Below are 25,140 nucleotides of genomic sequence, written 5' to 3'. Positions count from 1 at the left end.
CCAGCATTTGGTTCATATCCCACCAAACCTGTCCTATCAAACCTGTCTAACTGCTTCTTAAATGTTGGGATAGTTCCTGCCTCAACTCCCTCCTCTGGCAGCTTGTTCCATACATCCACCACCCTTTGTGTGAAAAAGCTACCCCTCAGATTCCTATTTAATCTTTTCTCCTTCACCTTAAACCGATGTCTTCTGGTCCTCGATTCACCTACTCTGGGCAAGAGCCTCTGTGCATGTATCCAATCTATTCCTCTCATGATCTTATACACCTCTATAAGATCACCCCTCATCCTCCTGCGCTCCAAGGAATAGAGACCCAGCCTACTCGACCGCCGCCTACAGCTCAAACCCTCTAGTCCTGGCAAAATCCTCAGAAATCTTCTCTGTACCTTTTCCAGCTTGACAATATCTTTCCTATAACATGGTGCCCATAACTGAACACACCTCGCATTTCTCTGCATTAAATTCCATCAACCATTCCTCAGCCCACAAGGCCATTTAATCAAGATCCTGCTGCAATCTTTCACAACCATCATCACAATCTACAAAACCACCCACGTTTGTATCATCTGCAAACTTGCTAATCTTGCCCTGCATGCTTGATAACTTCAGTTGTTAATCTTGTAATCGCATAAATTCATGACGGAATCTCAGCATGCAAGGCTACAACATCTGGAAGCCGCGGTCTCGGGTAAGGAGGTGGCCGATTTGGCAGCTCCGGGCCGCGGTGTGCTCGGCCTGTCCCGACGTCGGCGTTCCGACCATCCTGACCAGAGGGCCTGAACATCTGGCCACCCATAGCGGCGATTATGGAGGATCAGAACCCCGACCATGGGTGAACAAGGGAGGAGGAGGAGGAGGACTGAACTGTATTGCCTTCCACCACAGTGAAGAATGTCTGTGGTGGATGGCTGTGTTGAATTATTTTGTATATTGTGTCCTTTTTTAATTGTAATGCTGCATGGTAAATTTTATTTCGGAGTCACGTGAGTGACTACGTGAAGAACCCTGCTAGGACGCATGCATGTCATATCGCTACATGCATTGCAACGAGTCACAGCAGGGGGAGGACGTCCCCTTTAGCGGCAGAATCAAAAAGCCGACAACAGCTGGTAAGGGACTCTGCGTTTTTCCAACTTACTTTGCAGGTGGGAAAATGGACAGAGTGACTAGAAGGAAGGCTGCGAAAAAGCTGGAGGGGCAGAACCGCGGAGTTGCGGGCAGCCAGCAGCAGCCGACGGCACGGGAATCTCCCGAAGTGGAATCAGCTGTGCCCGACTTCGCTCCCGCACCGGCGAAATACACTCTTGGGCCGGGCGGGAAAGCGAAGCAAAAGACAAATTGAAAGCCAGTCTCAGACGAGCCTGACTTTGAGCAGCCGCGAGCGACCAGTGCCCGTGAGCACTGGGATCGGTTGGAGCGGTTGCAGTATAACGAGCAGCCGGGAGCGGCCAGTGCCCGGGGGCATTGGAGCCGGTTGGACTGGCTGCAGGAATTGGAACAGCCGTGAGCGGCCAGTGCCCGTGAGCACCGGGGCCGGTTAGAGCAGTTGCTGGAGGAGATCCTCCAAAGTGGCAGACTCCGGGAGATGGAGGCTAGCCACAGTGGACAATCAATAAGCCCCACAGCGATACCCCTTGTGGGGCTGCATAGTGTCTTCCTCATCAGAGGAGAACATGGAGGATCAGTTCTGGGCTGACCCTGAACAGGGCAGGGAACTACATACCCCCAGTAAGCCTGGGGTGAAAGAAAACATGCTGGACATGGTAACCCAGATCTTCCAGCCTGACCAAACCGGGGATGACCTGGAGCCTAAGGTAGCGGCTAGTATTGATTACATGTCCTATAATCAATTACAGACACAGGCTCTTTCAGACACGATGGCATGGCATTTACCTCCTGGTAACTGCAAGTCATTACATGTGCCGAGTGTAAACCAGTGCATCTGGAAGCATGTGGGGACAGGAATTCGAACCAGTGATTTAAAAATTCAAAAGGTCCTCAAAGCATTGACGGCAGGAATAACAGCTTTTTCCCAAACTTTGAAGGAGACAGATATGACCCAAGACCACAAGGATGCACTGGCTCTACTGTGCAACTCACAGTACGAGTTGAATAACATTAGGAAAAGTGCAATCCAACCAGCATTGGACCCCAAATTTGCCGGCCTTTGTAAACCAGGAACCTCCAAGCCGCCAATTATTTTGTTTGGAGGGGATTTACCCAAACAAGTTAAGGAACTGGATGAAGAGGCGAAAATGCTGGGGCTAATAAAGGCACCCACCAAAACATACGGCAAAAAATATCAGCCCTACGGACCTCCCAGACGGGCAACACACAGCGCAGGGACGCAAAAACCAGGGGCACCCAACAGCGGTCTTTTTTAGGGCATGGCCCAGGACGACCGCCCTGGAAAATGCGCCAGCCTCCAACCCATCAACAGACCCAAACAACGGCGCCTCAACATCCACCGAAGATGACGAGGAAATAACAGAACCACCACTGGTAACCATGGAGGTAGGTGGGTCTGGTTCTTTAAAAATGAAAGGGAGCACGAAAGTTGGTGGGAGGTTACGATATTATTTGGATGCATGGAACAAGATAACTCTAGACACTTACATTCTAAGCAGTATCCAGGGTTATACCATAGAATTTATACTAAAACATAACCCACCAGTACAGCATGCACCGAACCGAACGTTCGTGCTCATAGGCATAGAAAAATCTAAAGCACATGCAGAACTACAACGACTACATAAAAAAGGAGTAATTGAACACACCCAACACGAATCACAGGAATTCGTGTCCAATATCTTTATAAAAAAACAAGAAAGATGGTGGTTGCCGCATCATCATCGATTTGACAACATTAAATACATTTGTACAATATATTCATTTCAAAATGGAAACTTTTGTTACTGCTAAGCAATTAGTTTCTGCAGGCTACTATAAGGCAAGCATTGATTTAAAAGATGCTTACTATACAGTACCCATCAGAGGTGACCACAGATGTTATTTAAAATTCAACTGGATGGGACTGCTCTGACAATACAGGGCACTACCAAATGGGCTAACTTCAGCCCCCAGGTTATTCACAAAAATTTTGAAACCAGCCTTGGCGTTACTGCGAAAACAGAAACATATGATAATGGCATATCTGGATGACATATTTATTGTTGGCAAAACTTTGGAATTGGCTAAACAAGCAGTAACAGCCACGAAACAACAGTTCGAAGAACTGGGGTTCATCATCCATCCAGTTAAGTCGAAATTAACACCTTCAACTAAAATGGATTACCTGGGGTTCACCATTAACTCGCTTCGCATGTCAGTGACTTTGCCGATAGAAAAGGCTACAGCCTTACAAGAGGCTTGCAGCGAAATCATTGACATCACCAAACCCTTCATTAGACGGGTAGCCAGGATAATTGGGAAAATAGTGGCCGCATTTCCAGCCACACAATTCGGACCTTTACATTATAGAAATTTAGAGAGACCTAAAATTAGAGCACTCAAAATTAATGGGGGCCATTTTGACAGGCCAATGGAGCTACCTACAGAAGCCATTATAGAACTAAAGTGGTGGGAACACAACATCAAGTATTGTTCCAACCCACTAATTACCAGCAACCCGTCTATGGTACTCCAAACTGATGCCAGTGCACTTGGTTGGGGAGCCACCAATTCCATCTCGAGCTGTGGAGGGAGATGGAATGCACAGGAGGCATCATTATTAAAAGCGCGGGGTATAAACTACCTGGAAATGTTAAGTGCATTCCATGGCCTTAAGTCATATTGTTCGGGATTAAATCACCAGCATGTTAGACTACAAATTGACAACACCACCGTGGTAGCATATATCAACCATATGGGTGGAAATAAATCGACATCATGTGACATTCTGGCCAACACAATTTGGCAATGGTGCATCCAGAGGAATATTTGGATATCAGCTACCTATTTACCAGGTAAACTAAATTTAGTGGCAGACACCAGGTCACGCAAATTAAATGAAAACACTGAATGGATGTTGGATAAAAATGTATTTGCTGAAATTACAGCACGATATGGAACACCAGATATCGATCTTTTCGCTTCCAGGCTAAATCACCATTTACCAAGTTATGTTTCATGGGAACCAGACCCTGGGGCAGCAGCCACAGATGCTTTTTCGCTGCATTGGGGGAAATTGTTTGTTTATGCATTCCCTCCTTTCTGCCTCGTCAGTCGGGTACTAAGGAAAGTACAACAGGATTCTGCATCTGGGATTGTTATAGTACCCGATTGGCCAACTCAACCATGGTTCCCAGTGATACTAGACATGGCACTAGAACCGTGCATCACAATTCAACATAGACCGAATTTGCTAGTCCATCCAGTAACACAGGAAAGTCACCCCTGTCATAAACATACCAACTTACTAATTTGGAGAGTCTGAAAGCGCCTCTACAACACATGGGACTGACGGACCGAACAATGGACATGATTGCATCGGCCCACAGACAGTCCACCAAAAAAACAGTACTTGGTGCACATCAAGAAATGGGGAAAGTACTGTCACGACAATAACCTCAACCACAGATCCAATAATATTCCGTCTGTTCTGGAATTTCTGGCCAGTCTACACTACGATGAGGGGCTCAGCTACAGTGCTATCAACTGTGCCAGAAGTGCTCTGTCTAACTACCTGTGGCAAGGAACAGAGCGGCATTCTGTAGGGACTCACCCCCTGGTAACCAAACTAATGAGGGACATTTTCAACACGAATCCCCCAAGAACCAGGTACACCCAAATTTGGGACGCGAGTATTGTTTTGACCATGTTGAGAAACTGGCCTCCACCAACAGCTCTGTCCCTACAGAAACTTACTATGAAAATGGTCATGCTGATGGCTTTGGTCATGGCACAAAGGGTCCAGTCGCTACAAAAACTAAGGCTGGACAACTTGACCATTTCAGCTGGGAATTTGATTTTTCTTATCCATGATATAATAAAACAGAACGGACCAGGAACAGCAGGGCAAAAAATAGAATTCAGGGCCTACCCGGCGGATGACCGCCTCTGTGTAGTAACTCATTTACTACTATACATTGAACAGACCAGAGTCATCCGAGGGAAAGAAATGGCACTGTTAATTAGCCACAAACAGCCACATAAAAAAGTAACAGCCCAGACCATCTCATGATGGTTAAAACAGTTCTTAATGAAGGCAGGAGTAGATACTAACATTTTTAAATCTCACTCCACCAGGGCTGCAGCTACATCAGCAGCAAAACACTTGGATGTTCCTATGGACCAAATCCTCAAGACTGCAGGATGGTCAACGGAACGAACATTCCAAAGATTTTATCATAAACCGGTCATAGAACCTGGAACATTTGCAGAAACACTTTTAAGTTCTGCACTATGATTTATCCACAAATAGGGGCTATGATTTGGATTTAATTAAAAGTTTTCATTGTTTCAAGATCGTATTGATATCTAATGATGTTAACACTATTCTCCCCACAATCAAGGCATAAGTGAAGCATGGACTCGTTCTACGGCATAAAATCACAGAGCTTTAAAATCTTCACGTAGTCACTCACGTGACTCTGAAGTAAAATAGTAAGATTAAACGAGGACTTACCAGTTTGAAGTTTGATCTTTATTTTATGAGGAGGAACGTTGAGGGAATACGTGCCCTCCGCTCCCACCCTTGATCATATCCTGAACTGGTATCTCTTCTCTAATCTTACTATGTTTAGTCATTATAGTTATCTGTGATTCCACACCGCTGCTTTGAAGAATGACACGCATGCGTCCTGGCGGGGTTCTTCACGTATTCCCTCAACGTTCCTCCTCATAAAATAAAGATCAAACTTCAAACTGGTAAGTTCTCGTTTAATCTTACTATTACATTTCACTGCACCTTATGGTGCACATGCCAAATACATTTGAACTTGAACTTGAACTTAAGATATTCACAGCTACGTACTTCCCAATGTGCTAACGCCAAGCTTCAACTCATAACATTGAGACGTTTTATCTCCCCACTGGTGCTGCTCAACCCACAGATATCCTCCAGCAGACTTTTTGTTGCTCTTGGTACCAACATCGAGAGTCGCTTGTGTCCCTAGATCTCAATTATTAGACAATTCACCAGGAAACCACTATGCACATAATATCTAGTGCTGGGATTTGAGCAAAATGAATGAAACATATTGTTTATTTCACCAAACACATAATGTAATGGTGAAAGCCTTTTCTGACCTTGCATATCTCCTAAAAGTATCTTAATGAATAATTTGCAGGTTAAAAAGGAGCATTTTAGAAAATGCAAATACAATATCTGTCATTATTTGACTATATTGCATCTTAAGATGTAGTTTATGATAATAGATCTGATATAGATGTGCATTTTCTTTTTACCCATAGTTACAAATCATTTTATTTCCAGTTCTCCAGTAGATACCTGTGCACCAAACACACACTCATCAACACACACATCAGAATTCATATACAATCAAGAGTTTTTTAAATTCACATTAGATTTGTTAATAATGGAAAACATTGCAGACTGCAGTCTTTATTATTATAACCTATTGCATCAAATATTACTTTTTTTTTGTCCTGCCAGCTGTATGGCCTGGTGTGCTTCCTGTCTCTTCCTGTGACAGAAGCAATTAATGACATGTTGCCAAGGATTAATCTGAACATATCTATCAAGAAATCCAAGACTGAATGAAATGTTTCAATTGCAGGTTCCCAATAAAATAATTGGTTGCATGTTCTGCCCTTTAATATAATGCATGGGTTTAAACCAGAATATATGGCATTGGTACAAAATATGTGAAATCAGTGATCAACAGAAACCAAATATCAGAAGAGATAAGGTACATGAACCATGACCTAATTTTGAAATGTAAACTTTTTCAGCTTTTTAGTTTTGCTTGGTTTAGAGATACAGCACAGAAACAGGCCCTTGGGCCCACTGATTCCATACTGACCAGCGATCCCCAAACATTAAAACCTCCCGACACACTAGGGACAATTTCCACTTATACCAAGCCAATTAACCTTCAAACCTGTATGTTTTTGGAGTGTGGGAGGAAACACATCTCGGCGAAAACCCATGCGGTCACGGGGAGAAGGTATATACTCCGTACAGACAGCACCCGTGGTCTGGATTGAACCCAGGTCTCTGTTGCAGCAACTCTACCAATGTCCCACCATGCCGCCCTAATGTGTGTGTTGATGAGTGTGCAATTAATTTGTTTTGGTAATCAGATAATTTATTCTTTCAATGAATGCACATTGAAAGTGTCTTCAGTCAAACTGGCATTCCAGATTTAGTTCGGACCAAACCAAGTGCATTCCATAAAACACCTATTTAAAAAAAATAATTCAACAACAAAACTAGATAATGCTTTTCCACATAGCAAACTGATATTATAAGCAGCTTATTTTAAATGGGTTAAAACTTCTATCGTAGAAATTTACAATTTAAATTAAAATATGGCCAACAATAACTTTTATCCTCTATTATCTTTCAATGTGATTTCATTTTCCACATCCTTAAAATCAAAAGGATATATACATAACATAAAATTATCATTTCAATGTCAGTGAATTTGAGATCGTCTTGTACAAATGCAAAAAATAAACAAAAAAGGGGCAGAGATATTTGTCAAAAACAACAAAGCACATGTGATTCCTACCTGGAACATGGAAATGTCTGGGAGCCTGGACATAAGATTTGCTGTCTAGGTTCATGGATAAGCTGGGAGTGCTCCAGCGACTTTCACTGCCTCCAAAGAGAAAAGCAAAGAAGGTAGAGAACAGCAAATGGGAAGCAGAGGAATATAGTTAAATGGGAAGTGATGAAAGGATATAATGCCATAGTGAGAATCAAGAAACTAGGCAAGAGATATGCATTTCCAAAACCAAGATGCAATATCCATGTTTCCAGGTCGGTAGAAACATACTCCCAAGAAAAGTTAAGATTTTATTTTTCAATAGTATCTAAGATAATGTGGAGAGGGCTTTCAATTGCAGTTGGCAGATGTAATTTTCCCAAACTCTTCAAATCCTCCCCTTGTCCATCTTACCACTAAAAGGGTATTATAGCTTGAAACAAAAGTTGGATTGATCTATGGCATTATATAAAATGATACCAATCAAAAACATCCATTATTGGTAAAATACTGCTTTGTGCATTGGGCTTCAGCTTGGTGTCATAATGAAACAAATTCTAGCTCGCAACTGTTTACCAATAACTTGAATCTTTCTGATGCATTTTGTTGTCAGTATTTGAAGCCAGGCTAAATGGTGACTGTAATGAGTCATAATATATTTACATTAAGCTGTTGAGAATGGGACGAATGGCTTGATTCTCCATAAACATATGGTAAACAAAATGTTACTAATGTTTCTCTTAATACTTAACTGCCCAAATATTTGTTTATACATATTATTATATACCAAATGTTTATGTGATCTGAGCATTTTAAAGCAATATATATTGTAGAAATTTGGAAACCTAGAAGAGCGTATATGAGGGAGTTAAACATTGGGAGTTTAATGTAAGCTTAAAGAATAGTCATATTTAGATGTCAATTTTATCTGTAAAATATATACGTAATATCTGAGTTTGCATACCATATAAAAAAATCATGGTTAATTAATGATTTCTCATTAATAAAAATGAGACTTCAATGTGGACAAAACTATTAGATGCTTGTGAAGGACCAGGGAGATTTTAGAAATGTTTACATTTTAGTGATTATATGATCCAAACATTTTAGCCGATTTAGAATGTGATATCCATACAGAGACTGACATTAACTGACTGTGTTTACAATTTAAATGATAGCAACCTTTGTCATTACACTGTAAAACCATCAGCAACCTGAGGATTTGACACTGCAATTTTAACCATGGAAATTGCTGCCATTTATTTAGCCATACTTAATTCCCGGGATGGCGGGACCGACATATGATGAAAGAATGGATCGACTGGGCTTATATTCACTGGAATTTAGAAGGATGAGAGGATATCTTACAAAAAAAATTACATTCTTACGGGATTGGACAGACGAGATGCAGGAAAAATGTTCCCGATGTTGGGGGAGTTCAGAACCAGGGGTCACAGATTAAGAATAAGTGGTGGGCCATTTAGGACTGAGAGGGCCTAAACTTTTCACCCAGAGAGTTGTGAATTTGTGGAATTCTCTGCCATAGAATGCAGTGGAGGACGATTCAATGGATATTTTCAAGAGAGAGTTAGATAGAGCTCTTAGGGGTAACAGAATCATGGGACATGGGGAAAAAGCAAGAACGGGGTACTGATTTTGGATGATTAGCCATGATCATACTGAATGGTGGTGCTGGCTCGAAGGGTCGAATGGCCTACTCCTGCACCTATTTTCTATGTTTCTATGTTTAGTAGCCTTCATCATAGTAATCACAAAAGACGGCAAATTAAGGTATACGAAGCCATGTAACAATTTTCAAACTGATTGTAAGAATGAGTAATTTTTCCATGAGAACTGGAATTCCCTCAGTAAAATATTTAGAAACATCCAGACTTCATATCGTAAAAAAATTAAAAGTGTGTGATAAGCGCTTCTGCTGTTTTCAAATGCCTTTTTACTAGTATTAATGCGAAATTGTGCTTTATTCTTCATGGTTTGTCATCCGTGTGAATTTGTCATTATGATTAGTTTATCAGCCAGCTTAATGACATCACGGCTGGGGAATATAATTGATACAAATTTGCAGCTGTCAGCAAAGAAGTCCATAGCAAACGGATCACCAAATCTTCGTGGAGACACAAGAGACTGCAGATGTTTGAATCTTGAGTAAAAGGTTCTGGAGGAACTCAAAGCTCCAACTTACCAACAAGTTGGAGGAGCAGAATGAGTCCATTCGAGCCATCGAGTCTACTCCACCATGCAATCATGGCCAATCTATGTTCCCGTCTCAACCCCAATCTCCTACCTTCTCCCCATAATCCCTAACACCCTTACTGATCAAGAAGCTATCTATCTCCACCTTAAAATAATATCCATTGACTGGGCCTTCGCAACATTCTATGGCAATGAATTCCACAGATTCAACACCCACTGACTAAAGAAAATCCTCCTCATCTCCTTTCTAAAGGTATGCCCTTTTATTCTCAGGTTTTGGCCTCTGGTCCTAGACCCTCCCACCAGTGGAAACATATTTTCCATGTCCACTCTATCCAAGCCTTTCACTATTCGATTAGTTTCAATGAGGTCCACCCCTCTTCTAAACTCCAGCGTGTACAGGCCCAGTGCCTAATGATCAGGCAGCATCTGTGTAGGGAAATGGACAGACGGTGTTTCGGGTTGGAGCCTTTCTTCAGAATGATGGAGTAGAGAATAGAGAGTTGAAAGCTCGTAAAGAATGGTAGGGGTAGGGCAAAAACTGGAAAGTGATACGTGGGGAGGGATGATTGGTTCTTGGGTGGAGAAAGCAACAGAGGCTAGTGGTGAATTGGAAATAAAAGGGTATCAGATAAGGAAGAAAGAGGAAGAGTGAGATGAAAAGCCAGAGGGTGGACAATGGGTGGAAGGGGACAGGCCCTGAGGGAATAGAGGGCAGGTAAAAATGAAGCGTATGACTCGGGAATATGTAGCGTTGGGAGATGAATGGGAGGATTGTGGGGGAAAGGTGCGCGCATTATACGGTGGGGGGGGGGGGGTCACATGGAAAATGATGGGGGGGGGGGATGGGGAGGTTGGCTTGAAATTGGAGAATTCAATAATCATGCCATTGGATTGTAGTCTACCCAAGCGGAGTATGAGGTGTTGTTCCTCCAGTTTGCATGTCTCCACACTATGATAGTGGAGGAGGCCAAGGAGTAAGAGAATAGGAGGGGGAATTGAAAGGAATAGCAACTGGGAATTCCAGCAGGCCTTGGCCCAAGTGTTTGTCAAAATGTCAGCTTGATCTCGCTCATGTAAGGAAGGCCACATTGGGAGCACCAAATGAAATAGAGATCCACTTGCATCTGTTCCAATGTCTATCTCACCACGACAGGCTGTTGGGGCCCATGAATGGAGGTGAAAGAAGAGGTTCATAGGCAGGTGTTATATCTCCAGCATTTGCGGGGGAAAGTGCCCAAGGAGAGGGGGGGGGGCGAAAGAGTTGGGAGGTGAGGAAGAGCAAAGCAAGGTGTTATGCAGAGGGAAGTCTCAATAAAAAGTGGAAACGGGTGGGAATGGGGAGGTGTTGCTGGTGGTGGGATCGGATTGAAAGTGACAGAAATATTGAACCACGATATTTGGGTGGAGAAGATGGTGGGGTGGACCAGGGGGAACTTTATCCTTGTTCCGTCTGAGGGCAAGGGGGAGCAAGAGCAGAATTGTGGGAAACAGAGGAAAGGTGGGTGAGGACTTCATCCACAATATTAGGGGATCGCAACCATGCACTATCCATTTCTTTCTCCTTCCAAAAATTCCCAAACAGGACTGCCCTACCAAGCCCATAGCTTCTGCTTGCGCCACGGAGCCCCACAAAGCTCATCTCGAAATACCTCAATTCTATTCTATCCCCACTTGTCCAGTCGCTTTCCACCCGTATCTAGGACACCTTACGCACTCTTCACCAATTCAATAACTTCCAACTATTTACCCGAAATGTCATCTGTCTATTTCCCTCCAGAGATGCTGCCTCACCCTCTGAGTTCCTCCAGCCATTTCTTTTTACACCAGATCTCTGTGATAATTATATAAATAAGGAAACAATGATAAATGTTTATGGTTTACTTATTTTGTATCAACTGAAGCATTGAATTAATTTCTGGTCATCACAATTTTTTTTTTAGGGTAGACAAAGAAGCTGGAGAAACTCTGCGGGTGAGGCAGCAACTATGGAGCGAAGGAATAGATGACGTTTCGGCTCGAGACCCTTCTTCAGACCAGAAACGTCACCTATTCCTTCGCTCCATAGATTCTGCCTCACCCGCTGAGTTTCTCCAGCTTTTTTGTCTACCTTCGATTTTCCAGCAACTGCAGTTCCTTCTTAAACACTTTATTTTTTATAGCTTTAGAGTATGTGCAGTGGAGATTTGCCAAAATCTTCCCTTGCATTGGAGACTTTTCAACAAAGTAGAGATGTGAACATGTCTTTGTTTGGAGGGAATATTTAACAAAAGGTAAGAAGGATTATGAGGGATTCCGAGTCAAGTTTAATGTAAAATGCATCACTATGGTGAGGCTAAGGTACAATGAAAATAAAATGAACGGATATTATTTTCACAAGCCACATGGCAGTTAACCCGAAGAGTTTGATTTAATAACCTGCAAAGTATTTTCTTTATTTTTATTCAGCATGGTATTATGATTTGTAATATTCTTGTCTGAATGGATGGTGCAGATATATTCAAAACAACTTAACCAATGAAAGTGGGGCATAAAGAAAAATAAAGTTTGCAGAAAGAACAAATTAGAGAGATAGATTGTCAAATTTATTTTAAAGGGTAACGATGGAGTACTGTATAATTCTATAATGCCATTACATAACATTGGCTGAAACTATTTCTGCACCATAAAATATCAAAAAGAGTCTTAAAGCATTTCGTCGTCAATGGTACATTGCTAACTATTCACATTTCAATGGAATATCCTCCTTGTAAATGTTACATCCAGTGAATTGACATACAAATGAATGCTTCTACCAAACTACAAGCACCAAATACACACAAAGCCACCTGACACAACTGAAACAGATGATGCAGTAATTACACTAGCAGGCAGTCTAAATAACCATCTAAGCTTTGGATGGCAAGGGCAACACTATTCACACAAAGACAACCAAGGCTACCTTGATGTCAGCTATTAATAAATTAGGTGATTTGTATTCCTATCAATAGCATTTTGTCAGTAATCAGAAGAAAATAATACCTGCACCTTAATAGCATTACTGCATAATAACAGGTCTGTATTTAATAAAAGATTCCAATCTGTTTTAGGGTTATTTGATAATGTACAAGCATATCCACGTATGTGCCCTTTAATTAAACTTTTTCAATTTCAAGCACTTTCAAATGTTCCCATCAAATAACAAGTATGCACATAGTGCAGTGCTCACCATGTCATGTGCTCATGATTTGCCAGAGAGCTGAGCGCCCGATAGGAGTGTGTTTATATATGTTTTGTAGCATTATTTCATGAATAATGTATATAGTGATGCAGCACCAATAACATCTTATTTCATGTTTTTTTTATTATGGATGGATTATTATTATGCTTTGGAGAGAAAGAATGAGTGACGCTTCGGTTCAGACTGAAGAAGGTTCTCGACCCGAAACGTCACCCATTCCTTCTCTCCAGTGATGCTGTCTGTCCCATTGAGTTACTCCTGCATTTTGTGTCTATCTTCAGTTTAAACCAGTATCTGTAGTTCCTCCTTACACATTATTATGCTTAGTCAGTTCTGTGCATTGAAACTGCTTCTGCAGATCTTATATTAATCTATCCATCAGGACCAATGAGCTGATGGTGATTAAATAAAAGCATTTCTAATTTCTGAGGAAAATTGCATCTGGATTTTGGTAGCTATAAAATGGCCTCACAACTCATCTGGCCTTACTTCCAGGCTGAAAGGACGATACCAAAAGCAGTCGATAATCCAGGTACAGTTTTTCTTTTAGATCCCAATGGAGCTTTGTGATGCTGGAATTAAGTATCAAGATTTGGGATCTGTCGAAAGCCGTAGCAACTCCAATTGTTTTTGTACCATGCCCTTTCGATATTCGCTTCCTTTCTATATCTGTATCCTTGTGATAATCATAGATAGACTCAAAATGCTGGAGTAACTACACTCATGATCATGTTTGCTTTGTTCTTTTGTTATCTTCAGTCCTTTCCTGTACTCTCATTTGATTCTTATGTAGACTACAGCTGGAATTAATATCTTAATTTTTAAAGGAAGGACCATACTGTGTTGCACTGTATTAGAAACAATGTACAAACCATGCTGGATTAACTGCTGCATAATTATAAAACATGCCCAATCTGAAGAACGGTCTCGACACCTATTCTTTCGCTCCATAGATGCTGCCTCACCCGCTGAGATTCTCCAGCATTTATGTCTGCCCAGTATGTAAAAAATGTTTTCAGCAACTCAACCAAAATAGGCATGGCTGGTGGTAATATTGACTATCCATTTTTGAGATAATTTGGGATGAATTAATAGTAGGGTTCATTTTAATCACTGAAAAAAAACAGATGTGCTGCAAAATTGGTGGACAGATTTCTGTATTTATGAATGCAGTCTGAAATGTATCAAAAGGTGAAGATTGGTAAACATTTAACTGAATACATGAAGAAAAATATTATTAAAAATAACACAAAGTTCCTTGGGCCAGAAATCAGTGCATTAATTCCTGAGACAATATGCTGACATCAAGTTGCTAAACAAACATGCATTGCCCCTATCTCTGTGGATAGGTTACAAAGTAGACCATCTTGTCCAGTACAGCACATGCAACTTACCTTTAAAATATGGAACATAGTTAGGTGTGAGGGAGGACGGAAGGCTGGAGTGTGTAGACAAGGAGCTGTAACTACCAGTATGCAGGGAATGAATACCACCAGAGGTGAGCACTGAGCAGAATGAAAAGGTTGCAAGTAAAAAAGGATTGTTTAAATGCATTTGCTAACAAGGGCTGGTGATGAGATCTGGTGTAGTCTCTCACATATTTCTTAAATAATATTCATTACATTCAGTTTTTCCTCAGAAACACGGCGTTACTTGGAACGTAAATAAACCGGTCTGCTTCCTGGCCTTTATCAATAATAAGGGTCGAATGGCCTACTCCTGCACCTATTTTCTATGTTCTATAATCTCCAAAAAATACATTGGTATGTCACTGTTCTTCTGCTTGCCTAAGGAATTATGTTCACAAGTTACAGGAGCAGAATTAGGCCATTCAGCCCCTTGTCTACTCTACCACTCAATCATGGCTGATCTAACTTTCCCCCTCAACATTATTCTCCTGCATTCTCCCCATAATGCCTAACACCCATACTAATCAAGAATGTGTCAAATCTGTGCCTTAAAAATATCCACTGACGGCCTCCAGAGCCATCTGTGGCAATGAATTCCACAGATTCATCACCCTCTGCGAGAGAAATTCTGCCTCGTCTCCTTCCAAAAGGTGCATCCTTTTATTCTGAAACTATGGCTTCTGGTCCTAGACACTCCCGCTAGTTGAAACATCCTCTCCACATCCACCCTATCCAGACCTTTCACTATTCGTTAACTTTCAATGAGGTCCCTCATCCTTCTAACCATTATTCATTCTACCATTATCCATTCTATGAATCCATAGAAACAAAGAAAATAGGTGCCGGTGGAGGAGGCCATTCGGCCCTTCGAGCCAGCACCGCTATTCAATGTGATCATGGCTGATCGTTCCCTAACAATAACCCGTGCCTGCCTTCTCCCCATATCCCTCGACTCCACTAGCCCCTAGAGCTCTATCTAACTCTCTCTTAAATCCATCCAGTGATTTGGCCCCCACTGACCTCTGTGGCAGGGAATTCCACAAATTCACAACTCTCTGCGAGAAAAAGTTTTTTTCTCGCCTCAGTCTTAAATGACCTCCCCTTTATTCCATATGTGAATTATCCATTCTACCTCCTTTTGATGTCAGTGATCCTGGTTAACACAGGGAATTATTTACAAAATTATATTACTACAAAGCACCTTCTCACGAATTTTTAACACATTCCTCAGCACTTTACATAAACTTAAATACCTCCGTCTCAACTGGAAGGGCTGCTAGAGGCCCTGGATGGAACTAAGAGCGGTTTAGTTTAGAGATATTGTATGGAAACAAATCATCTTGGTCCACCTAGTCCGTGCCGACCAATGGTCACTAGTTCCATCCTACACGCTGGGGACAATTTACAGAAGCCAATTAACCTGCAAATCAGAACATCTTTGGAATGTGTGAGGAAACCGGAGCATCCAGAAAAAACCCACGCAGTCATGGGAGAACATGCAAACTCCGTACAGACAGCACCTGTGGTCAGGTTCAAACTCTGGTGTCTGGTGCTGAAAGGCAGCGACACTATCAATGTTCCACTGCTCCGCCCTCAAGTGTAGAGACAGAATCTGCCACCTTCAACGTGATCCCACCACCAGTCACATCTTTCCGTACATACCCAGTTCCACTTACTGTAGTGACCACTCCCTCTGCAACTCCTTGCTTCACTAATTTCTGCCCACCATACCCGTCACCTCTCCAGTTACTTTCCCCACAACCACAGGAAATGCAACACCTGTACCTCCTTGCTCAGTTCCATCCATGGTCCCAAGCAGTTCTTCCAGCTGAGACAGAGGTTGATGTGCAGGCACTTCTGCAAATGCTCATCTCCCATCACTTCCATCACCCCCTCATTCTCCTCTCCGTATCCTCCTCCACCTATTTCCTGGCCTCTGGCTTTACATTTCACTCTTTCTCTTCTTCCCTTATAGATGCATACATAGATAGAAACATAGGCAATAGGTGCAGGAGTAGAGCCAGTGCCGCCATTCAATATGATCATGGCTGATTATCCACAATCAGTACACCAATCCTGCCTTCTCCACATATCCCTTGATTCCGCTAGCCCTCAGAGCTCTATCTAACTCTCTTTTAAAAGCATCCAGTGAATTGGTCTCCACTGCCTTCTGAGGCAGAGAATTCCATAAATTCACAACTCTCTGGGTGAAAAAGGTTTTCAAAAAATGGCCAACCCCTTATTCTTAAACTGTGGCCGCTGGTTCTGGACTCTCCCAACATCGGGAACACGTTTCCTGCATCTAGCGTGTCCAATCCCTTAATATATTTTTGTTTCTATTAGATCCCCTCTCATCCCTCTTAATTCCAGTGTATACAAGCCCAGCCACTCCATTCTATTAACATATGACAGTCCCGCCATCCCGGGAATTATCCTTGTGAACCTACGCTGCACTCCCTCAATAGCAAGAATGTCCTTCCTCAAATTAGGAGACCAAAACTGCACCCAATACTCCAGGTGTGGTCTCACCAGCGCCCTGTACAACTGCAGAATTACCTCCTTGCTCCTATGCTCAACTCCTCTCGTTATGAAGGCCAACATGCCATTAGCTTTCTTCACTGCCTGCTATATCTTATACCTTATCTGACACGCTGGTCTCCTTTTCACTTCTAGCTTTTGTTACTCACTCTACCTATCTACCAAACCAATCCTGCCTCCTCACCTGTATCCATCTATCACTTGCCATCTTTGCCTTGCCCCCACGTCTCTTTTCCAGCTATCTTCCTCCTACTCCAATCAGTCTGAAGAAGATTCTCGACCCAAAACGCTGCCTATTTCCTTCGCTCCTTAGATGCTGCCTCACCCTCTGAGTTTCTCCAGCATTTTTGTCTCCCTTTGATTTTCCAGCATCTGCAGTTCCTTCTTAAACAATATATTGTGATATGACTGCCTTGAGATGGCAATTTGTAGAGATTTGTAGAGGATTATTTTTCAATTGAATCTTTTTTTTGGTGAGCATCAAAGGAATTTTTTGCCCCCGAGTAATTTTCTACAGATCAAAAATCTTTCTCAAAGACTCAAAGAAATTCATGTTCCATTATTTGTGAAGCCGACAAATGAACAGAGTCTGACATTTGTTAGATCTTCCCATGTCCTTTTAATATCTGTAAAACTGCATTGGAAATTGGTGTTATTGGAAATACAATCAACATATTATTCACCACAGGGCATATGGGACCTGAACCATGAAGCAAATTATATGAATCATTCAAATCAAATGAGTCGATGTTATAATTAGGAAGTGTAAATTTAAAATAATTAATTCAATGCTAAATCAGGCCCAGGAAACTAAATAAAGAGGGAGATTTCACCATCATTGGATTATGCCGAATCTCACTTCATTATCATTCCAACTGCATGGGAGAGGACGTGATGGGTAGATGCGCAGCAGATGCTTGCGGGTACAATGGCATTTGGCAACCTTTTAAAAAACGAGTTCTGGGCTAACATGTGTAAAGGGTGAAATGCCGAACTGGTAAGATTAGGGAACCTTGGATGACAAAGGATATTGATCAGGAAAATTAAAAAAACATGTGGCATAACTGGGATTGGAGGAGAAATAGTGTGGGAGAGAACCCAAAGAAATTAAGAGGGCGGAACAGTGGCGCAGCGAAAGAACTTCAATGGATGTATTCAAGAGGGAGTTAGATCGAGATCTTAGGGCTAATGGAATCAACGGGTATGAGAAGAAAGCAGGAACGGTGTACTGATTTTGGATGATCAGCCATGATCATATTGAATGGCAGTGCTGGCTCGAAGGGCTGAATGGTCTACTCCTGCACCTGTTTTCTATGTTTCTATCTACTGCTTTACAGCGCCAGAGGCCCAGATTCCATCCAGACTACGGAGTTCTCCCTGTGACCTGCATGGGTTTTCCCCGAGATCTTCGGTTTCCACCCACATTCGAAAGACGTACACATTTGTAGGTTAATTGGCTTGGTATAAAATGTATAAATGTAAAATTGTCTCTAGTGTGTGTAGGATAATGTTAATGTGCAGGGTGGACTCGGTGGGCTGAAAGGCCTGTTTCCGCGGTGTATCTCTAAACTAAACTAAACTAAACTAAAAAGGAGTTTATGAAATATCTTTTACATTAAAGACATTTGTTTTAGTATACCAGGAGCAAGAGGTTAGGCAGGGAAAGAATGGCTTCCCTTAGGGCTCACAGGGGTCATTTATATGTGGAGCCAAGGGATGTGGGCGAGTGTTGACGAATATTTCTCAACTGTATTTACCGAGGACATAGGAGAGAGTGAGTTCAGGAAAGGGTATGTGGAACGGCTAGGTATTTATAAGGATGTTGTTTGATGTATAAGAGTTGATACATTTCCAGGGCTGAATTAAAGTGAAAAATGAACGTTGCTTGTGAAAGCAATGTGGAGATAGCTGGGGACCTGACAGACATTTGTGCAGGTAAGGTACTGGAAGATTATTGTTCCTCCCTTTCAGAAAAGCAGCAGTGATAAGCCAGGTAACCACAGGCTGGTTTACTACCTTAGCTCAGTGGTAGGAAAACATGCAAAAACAAATCATATTTGCTTCAGAAGATGACACGTCCAACAACTTTTATTGTTATTTTCCCAATCCACCTCATCATCCATTTGTTCATGACCTCTATTGCCCAGTCAGCAGCTGCAATTGTCCCCTAACAAAGACAGACCACTCAACATCTCAAGTCTGCTCCATCATTCAACAAGATCACAGCTGATCTGATTGCAACCTCAACTTCACAGTGCTACCTTCTTCCAGTAACATTTCACCATGATCTGTTTACTACTGTCAAAAATATTCAGAATACTTCCACCACACTTTTGAGCCAGAGAGTGCTAAATATTAATGACCCTCAGAGAAGGAATCTCAGTTCATCTCTAATTTAAATGGCCCACCCCTTCTTTTTAACAGTTTGAAGTATGTCTGACATTCAGAGACTTCTAAAAACTATTGAAATCAAATCAGCTGCTAAAACAAATTATAGGTATTTATTTTAAACGATGAACTGAAGATAAATAATAAGAAAATAAACTTATGGGCCTGTCCCACTTACGCGACATGTTGAAAATCCAGCGGCGACCAGAAAGACGCTACGACTTTTTGGGCGACTGAGGAGACGAATCATGACCATACAAGTAACACCCTGGCGACCATGTCACGGGGTGAAGCCTGTATGGTCGTGAGTAGTCGCCCAAAGAGTCGTCCTTTGTTCTGGTCGTTGCTGACTTTTCAACATGTTGAAAATTTTCGGCGACCTGCAACGACCTATGACGGGTGCTGGCAGTCGTCGAAAAAGTCACATAAGTGGGACAGTCCAATTACTTTGCCCTTTGTGTAGGAAGGAACTGCAGATGCCAGTTTATATCGAAGATAAGACACAAAATACTGGAGTAACTCAGCGGGACAGGCAGCATCTCTGGAGTGAAGGAACGGGTGACCTTTCGAGTCGAGACCCTGCTTCAGACTGAAGAAGGGTCTTGACCCGAAACGTCACCCATTCCTTCTCTCCAGAGATGCTGCCTGAGTTACACCAGCATTTTGTGTCTTACTTTTCCCTTTGCTTGGTATCAACAGGCCTATAATCTCCATTGAAGTTACTCCAGTCTCCAGGATGAACCTGATCCGGAATCTGAATGGAAATGCTGGGAATTACAGCAAGATTCACTTTATCATCATTTTTTTACACCTCTGTAGTTATAAAGCTCGTTGGAATTTCTTGGAATCAGGTTGTTATTTTGCCGGTTCAGTGAACCATCCTCTTGAAGTTCCAGAAAGCAATTCTACCATAAAATCAAATTCTCTGTGATCCCCATTGGATTTTCCACCAGACAGCGTTTTATTTTGACAATTTCAGATAACTATTCTGCCAGTTGCATTGGCCTCTGTCAGTCGACTAGCTGCTTGCTCCTTTACCCACACCTTTTCATCTTGCATTGCCAACTTTCTGTCATTTCATCTTATTTGTTTCCACCCATTTTCTTTTCACGTCCCATCCTACTTTCTTCTGCATCTTAAATCTACGTATCTTCCAAGTTATAATGAAAGGTGATGAACCTGAACATTTATTCCGTTCCCTCCTCACAAGCGTGGCCTGATTTATTGAATATTTTCAATATTTCTATTCAGAAATTATTCCCTAAATTGCTCCACCTTTTCATTTCATTCACTGACTTTTAGCCACACTGCGAATCCCACCAAGCTGATAATTTTTTTTGGACCACCTATCCAGCCGTGGCTGGCGCTGGATTTTAAACACCGCGGAACCTGGGATCTCTTGCCGAGATCTTCAGAGTCGGAGCTCCGACCAGCACGGCCTGTGGATATCGGGAGCCGCGGTCTCCGGGAAGGGAGCGGCCGTTCCAGACACTCTAAGCTACTGAGGAGTGTTACTCCCGACGCCGGAGCTCCATCATCCGGCAAGAGGGCCTGAAAACATCAGACTGGCTGCGGAGGCCACAAATAGGCCCCGACCTCGGGTGATCACAGAGGAAGAGGACAACTTTCTGGTGCCTTTCCCCACAGTGGAACATTTTGATTCTGCTGTGGGGGGACATTCATGTTAAATTCTATAATGTGTAATTTTTCTGTTTTAATTTTTCTATGGATGTACGGAAACCTAATTATTTCTTCTATGTAAAGCACTTTGGTTTCAACGTGCTATATAAATAGCATTTACTTACTTACTTACTTACTTACTATTATAATGGCTTTTTGGCTCGAGGTAGATATTTAGTCAGTTATGTTGGTGACTGGGAAGCAGAAAACCTCATGATATTTTCTGTTTGGTGTGATGTAAGAGGAGATACTATAGTAGTGCAATTATTACCTGGTCTGTGGAAATGTTGTGGTGAACGAGACCATGTTGGTGTGTAGCGTCCATAGCCAAGAGACGCAAAGGATCCAGGACTGGAAGCTCTACGTTGCCGCGGTCCTTCCTGTTCGTCCTGTAAAATATAAAAACTCATGTTCTCATTAGCAGGCATCAGTATCTTGTCACTTGTTCAGAACAATCAGTCTTACAACATTGGTTTTGCATTGGGCTTCCAAAATCACAACACTTAAGGTTCACTGCAGTTCCAAGGTGCAAAATTAAGTATTCTCTTGCTGCAACTCTCAGAAGAAAATCGAGCCTGTTAGTTTTAACATTGGGGGTACATGATTTACTTTAGTTCAGTTTAGTGATACAGCTTAGAAATAGGCCCTTCAGCCCATGGTGTCCACGCTGATCACCGGGCAGTCACGGTGGCGCAGCAGTATAGTTTCTGCCTTACAGCGAATGCAGCGGCGGAGACCCGGGTTCGATCCCAACTATGGGTGCTGTCTGTACGGAGTTTTTATGTTCTCCCCGTGACCTGCGTGGGTTTTCTCCGAGATCTTCGGTGCCCTCCCACACTCCAAAGATGTACAGGTTGGGTTGGTAAATGTAAAAATTGTCCCTAGTGGGTGTAGGATGGTGTTAATGTGCAGGGATCCTTGTCGGCGCGGACCCGGTTTGCTGAAGGGCATGTTTCCGCGCTGTATCTCTAAATTAAACTAAACGATACCATCTGTTTATCCTAATTCGCAGGGGCAAATTTGACCCACTGACTTGCCACGGAAGTACTGATGAGGTCTAAATCGTCCACCTCGCCCAACTTAGTCGCCACATTTTTGGGGGGGCTTGCAAGAGGAGCTTCAGGTACACTCTTGTAATTTTGTCTGTTTAGTTCAGTTTGGAAACGCAGAGCAGAAGCAGGCCCTTCGGCCCACCAAGTCCGCGTTGACCAGCGATCCCTGGATACTATCATTACCCTACACAATATGGACAAATTACAATTTTACCGAAGTAAATTAACGTACAAATCTGTAGTGTGGGAGGAGACCGGAGCTCCCGGAGAAAACCCACACAAGTCAATGGGGAGAATGTAAAAACTCCAAACAGATAGCACCCAACTAACTTGGGTCTCTGGTGCTGTCTGGCAGCAACTCTAGAGCTGCGCCACCATGTGCCCTTGTCTGGATTAAAGGAGGTGCCTGACCACCAGTTGCCGGAAAATTCGCGGTGGACCTGCACTGGTGATTCTGCCCTTCCAGCGCCATCGCAGACATGCCAACTCCAAGAAAATGCAGGGAGCAACACGTACTATACTCAGCTACCTTCATACTCACTAAATCCTTTGGCTTTATTCATCAAGAAATATTATGGATCACCTTCTGCAAAATGCCACTAGTTTACATTTGATTTATGATCCCAACCATTGGGTCGACAGAAGAGCCAATTTCAGTGAAGACCACTGTCAGTCAATGGTACCTCTATACCCTGATACTTCTTTCATTACAACATTGCAACTCAACATGGGCGAGGATGACTGAACCTAAAAAACGAATGGATAAACAGTCATCTGGCATCTGAAACAGAACCAATATAATCCCCATAGCTCAATAGTTGAGGGTAGACAAAAATGCTGGAGAAACTCAGCGGGTGAGGCAGCATCTATGGTCTTCTGCACAATACTGCCCGATGGCCAAAGAGCAACGTCCTGAGACCTTGGAAAATGTACCTCATTTCCCATATCCCGAGAGCTGTCTTTCATTGATTGCAGAAATTGATAACATAAAATTCACCATCACCTTCATTGCATCAGTGGAATTTTTCGTCAATTGAGGAAAATACTTTTTTGAAAATCAAGACATAAAACCTGATAAGAAACTCCTGGGGACGCAGGCGGCTGCAGATGCAGGAATCTTGAGCAAAGCACAAAGAGATGAAGGAACTCAGCGGGTCAGGTAGCCTTTGGGGAGCAGTATCATGGTCATTTGCGCTGCAGTGATTCTGATCTCCTGTAGTAGGCCCACCTCAGTCATGACTGACCATGGGTGATGCATCCTGGTCAGATGTAAGCCTGGGCAATGTCATATGGAGGACAGGCTGATGGCCATGCTGCACGTCCCCCCCTTTCCACGTCACTGATCGATCCAAAGGAACAGCAGGGCCGTTACAGTTTGGCACCAGCGCCGTCGCAGGAGCTGCCAGAGAGAGAGGTTGTAGACAACAACGAACGGCCTTAGGGGCTCCGACTGGATTTTCTTGAGGTTTACTCCTGGAGCCTTTTCCATGACTGGATATGGCCACAAGGCAGTGGAGGTTTTAAATCAGAGTTTTCTCCCTCCTAGAAGGACTGCCATCCCAGGCTGACGAGCCCCATCTGCCCGAGATTCATGGGGGCGGGAACGTCTACCTTCTCGTGCAGGTCTATAGCACCTGACCACTCCTCTCCTGTATGCCTCTAAAAACCCAAACTACCTGAAAGCACTGGACCTCTGCAATGTTCTCCAAAGTTACTGGAAGGAGTAAATAAACCAGGGTCTTCATCCAGGCGAACATCCATAATACCGAGTCCCTAATTACACTCAATTGGCTTGCCAGTCCACACAGTTCACAAGCCTGACACCAGGCACGCAAAAGACTGTTCACAGCTTTGCATTTAGGAGCAAGGTGTGGTCTCACTGGGGCCCTATCCAACTGCAGAAGGACCTCTATGCTCCTAAACTCAGTTCCACGTTATGAAGGCCAACATGCCATTTGCTTTCTTTACAGTATTATAAAGGCAGAGGAAATTACATTAGTGATATGTAAAGAATAGTGGGAGTGCGAGGTTGAACTTATAAATAGATATATGTAACCTTAATGAAGAAACAAGGAGCTGTTGATGCTGGTTTACGCACAAGGACACAGAGTGCTGGAGTAAATCAGTGGTTTGATCCTTGTTCCAGAGTAGAGAGCCTATCTATGTTCTCCATAGATGCAGCCTGACCCACGATTAGTCCAAGATAAGACACAAAATGTTGGAGTAACTCATTCCTTCTCTCCAGAATGCTGCCCGTCCCGCCGAGTTACTCCAGCATTTTGTGTCTATCTTTGATTTAAACCAGCATCTGCAGTTCCTTCCCACTGTTACTCCAGCATGTTAGAACATAATGAACACCTAAACACACATGAAGGGCTGAATGGTATAGTGTTGCTCCCAAATTGTATGTTTGTATTAATCTACATTACTAAATCTCTGATCGTGACCGCTTTTGGCCCATTGTGCTGCGATTTCCGACAGAACGCCACCACCTACGGCCATCATATTTGGCCACCTCACTCAGAGCCCCCCTCCGCCTTACGGGTGCGGAGGATTTTCCCCATCGATCACAAATCAGAGAGATAACAAATGTTTACAAAAAATCCACCATTCTCTCTGCTGCCCCTGTTGGAGGGAGGGGGAGGGACTATAAAACCAGGAAGTGGTGTGCCTCACTCAGTCTCTGCAAGATGGATGAAGCCAAGGGTCACATCTCTCTGAGCTCTCAATAACTGAACAAATTGCTACACAACTGTGAGTACCCTTAATGGGGTTTCAAAATGAAAATATGGTTTGTTTGAAGTAAAAAGGCACTGGCTGCAAATGGTTGTTTGGGTGCTTTGGCTTGAAGTTGAAAGGCACTACTTACTGTAAATAGTGGCTTGGGAGCTTTGGCTTGAGTTGAAAGGCATTACTTACTGCATATGGTGGCTTGGGTGTTTTAGCTTGAAGTTGAACAGCAC

General features: G+C 42.8%; 1 protein-coding gene across 1 annotated transcript in view; it reads right to left on the bottom strand.

Moving 5' to 3' along the window:
* Positions 1-25,140, bottom strand: part of LOC129697257 (actin-binding LIM protein 2-like) — a 143,406-nt gene that overhangs the window by 78,929 nt on the left and 39,337 nt on the right. The window contains exons 8-10 of the mRNA XM_055635654.1: positions 21,397-21,514; positions 14,505-14,615; positions 7,701-7,790 (exon numbers count right to left, since the gene is read on the bottom strand). Coding sequence (XP_055491629.1) covers positions 7,701-7,790; positions 14,505-14,615; positions 21,397-21,514 — 319 coding nt within the window. The remainder of the gene's footprint in view (positions 1-7,700; positions 7,791-14,504; positions 14,616-21,396; positions 21,515-25,140) is intronic.

This window comes from Leucoraja erinacea, chromosome 1, assembly GCF_028641065.1.
Source record: "Leucoraja erinacea ecotype New England chromosome 1, Leri_hhj_1, whole genome shotgun sequence".
NCBI classification, from domain to species: domain Eukaryota; kingdom Metazoa; phylum Chordata; class Chondrichthyes; order Rajiformes; family Rajidae; genus Leucoraja; species Leucoraja erinaceus.
The sequence above is the reverse complement of the archived record's forward strand: the minus strand, read 5'-3'. Positions and strand labels throughout refer to the sequence as shown.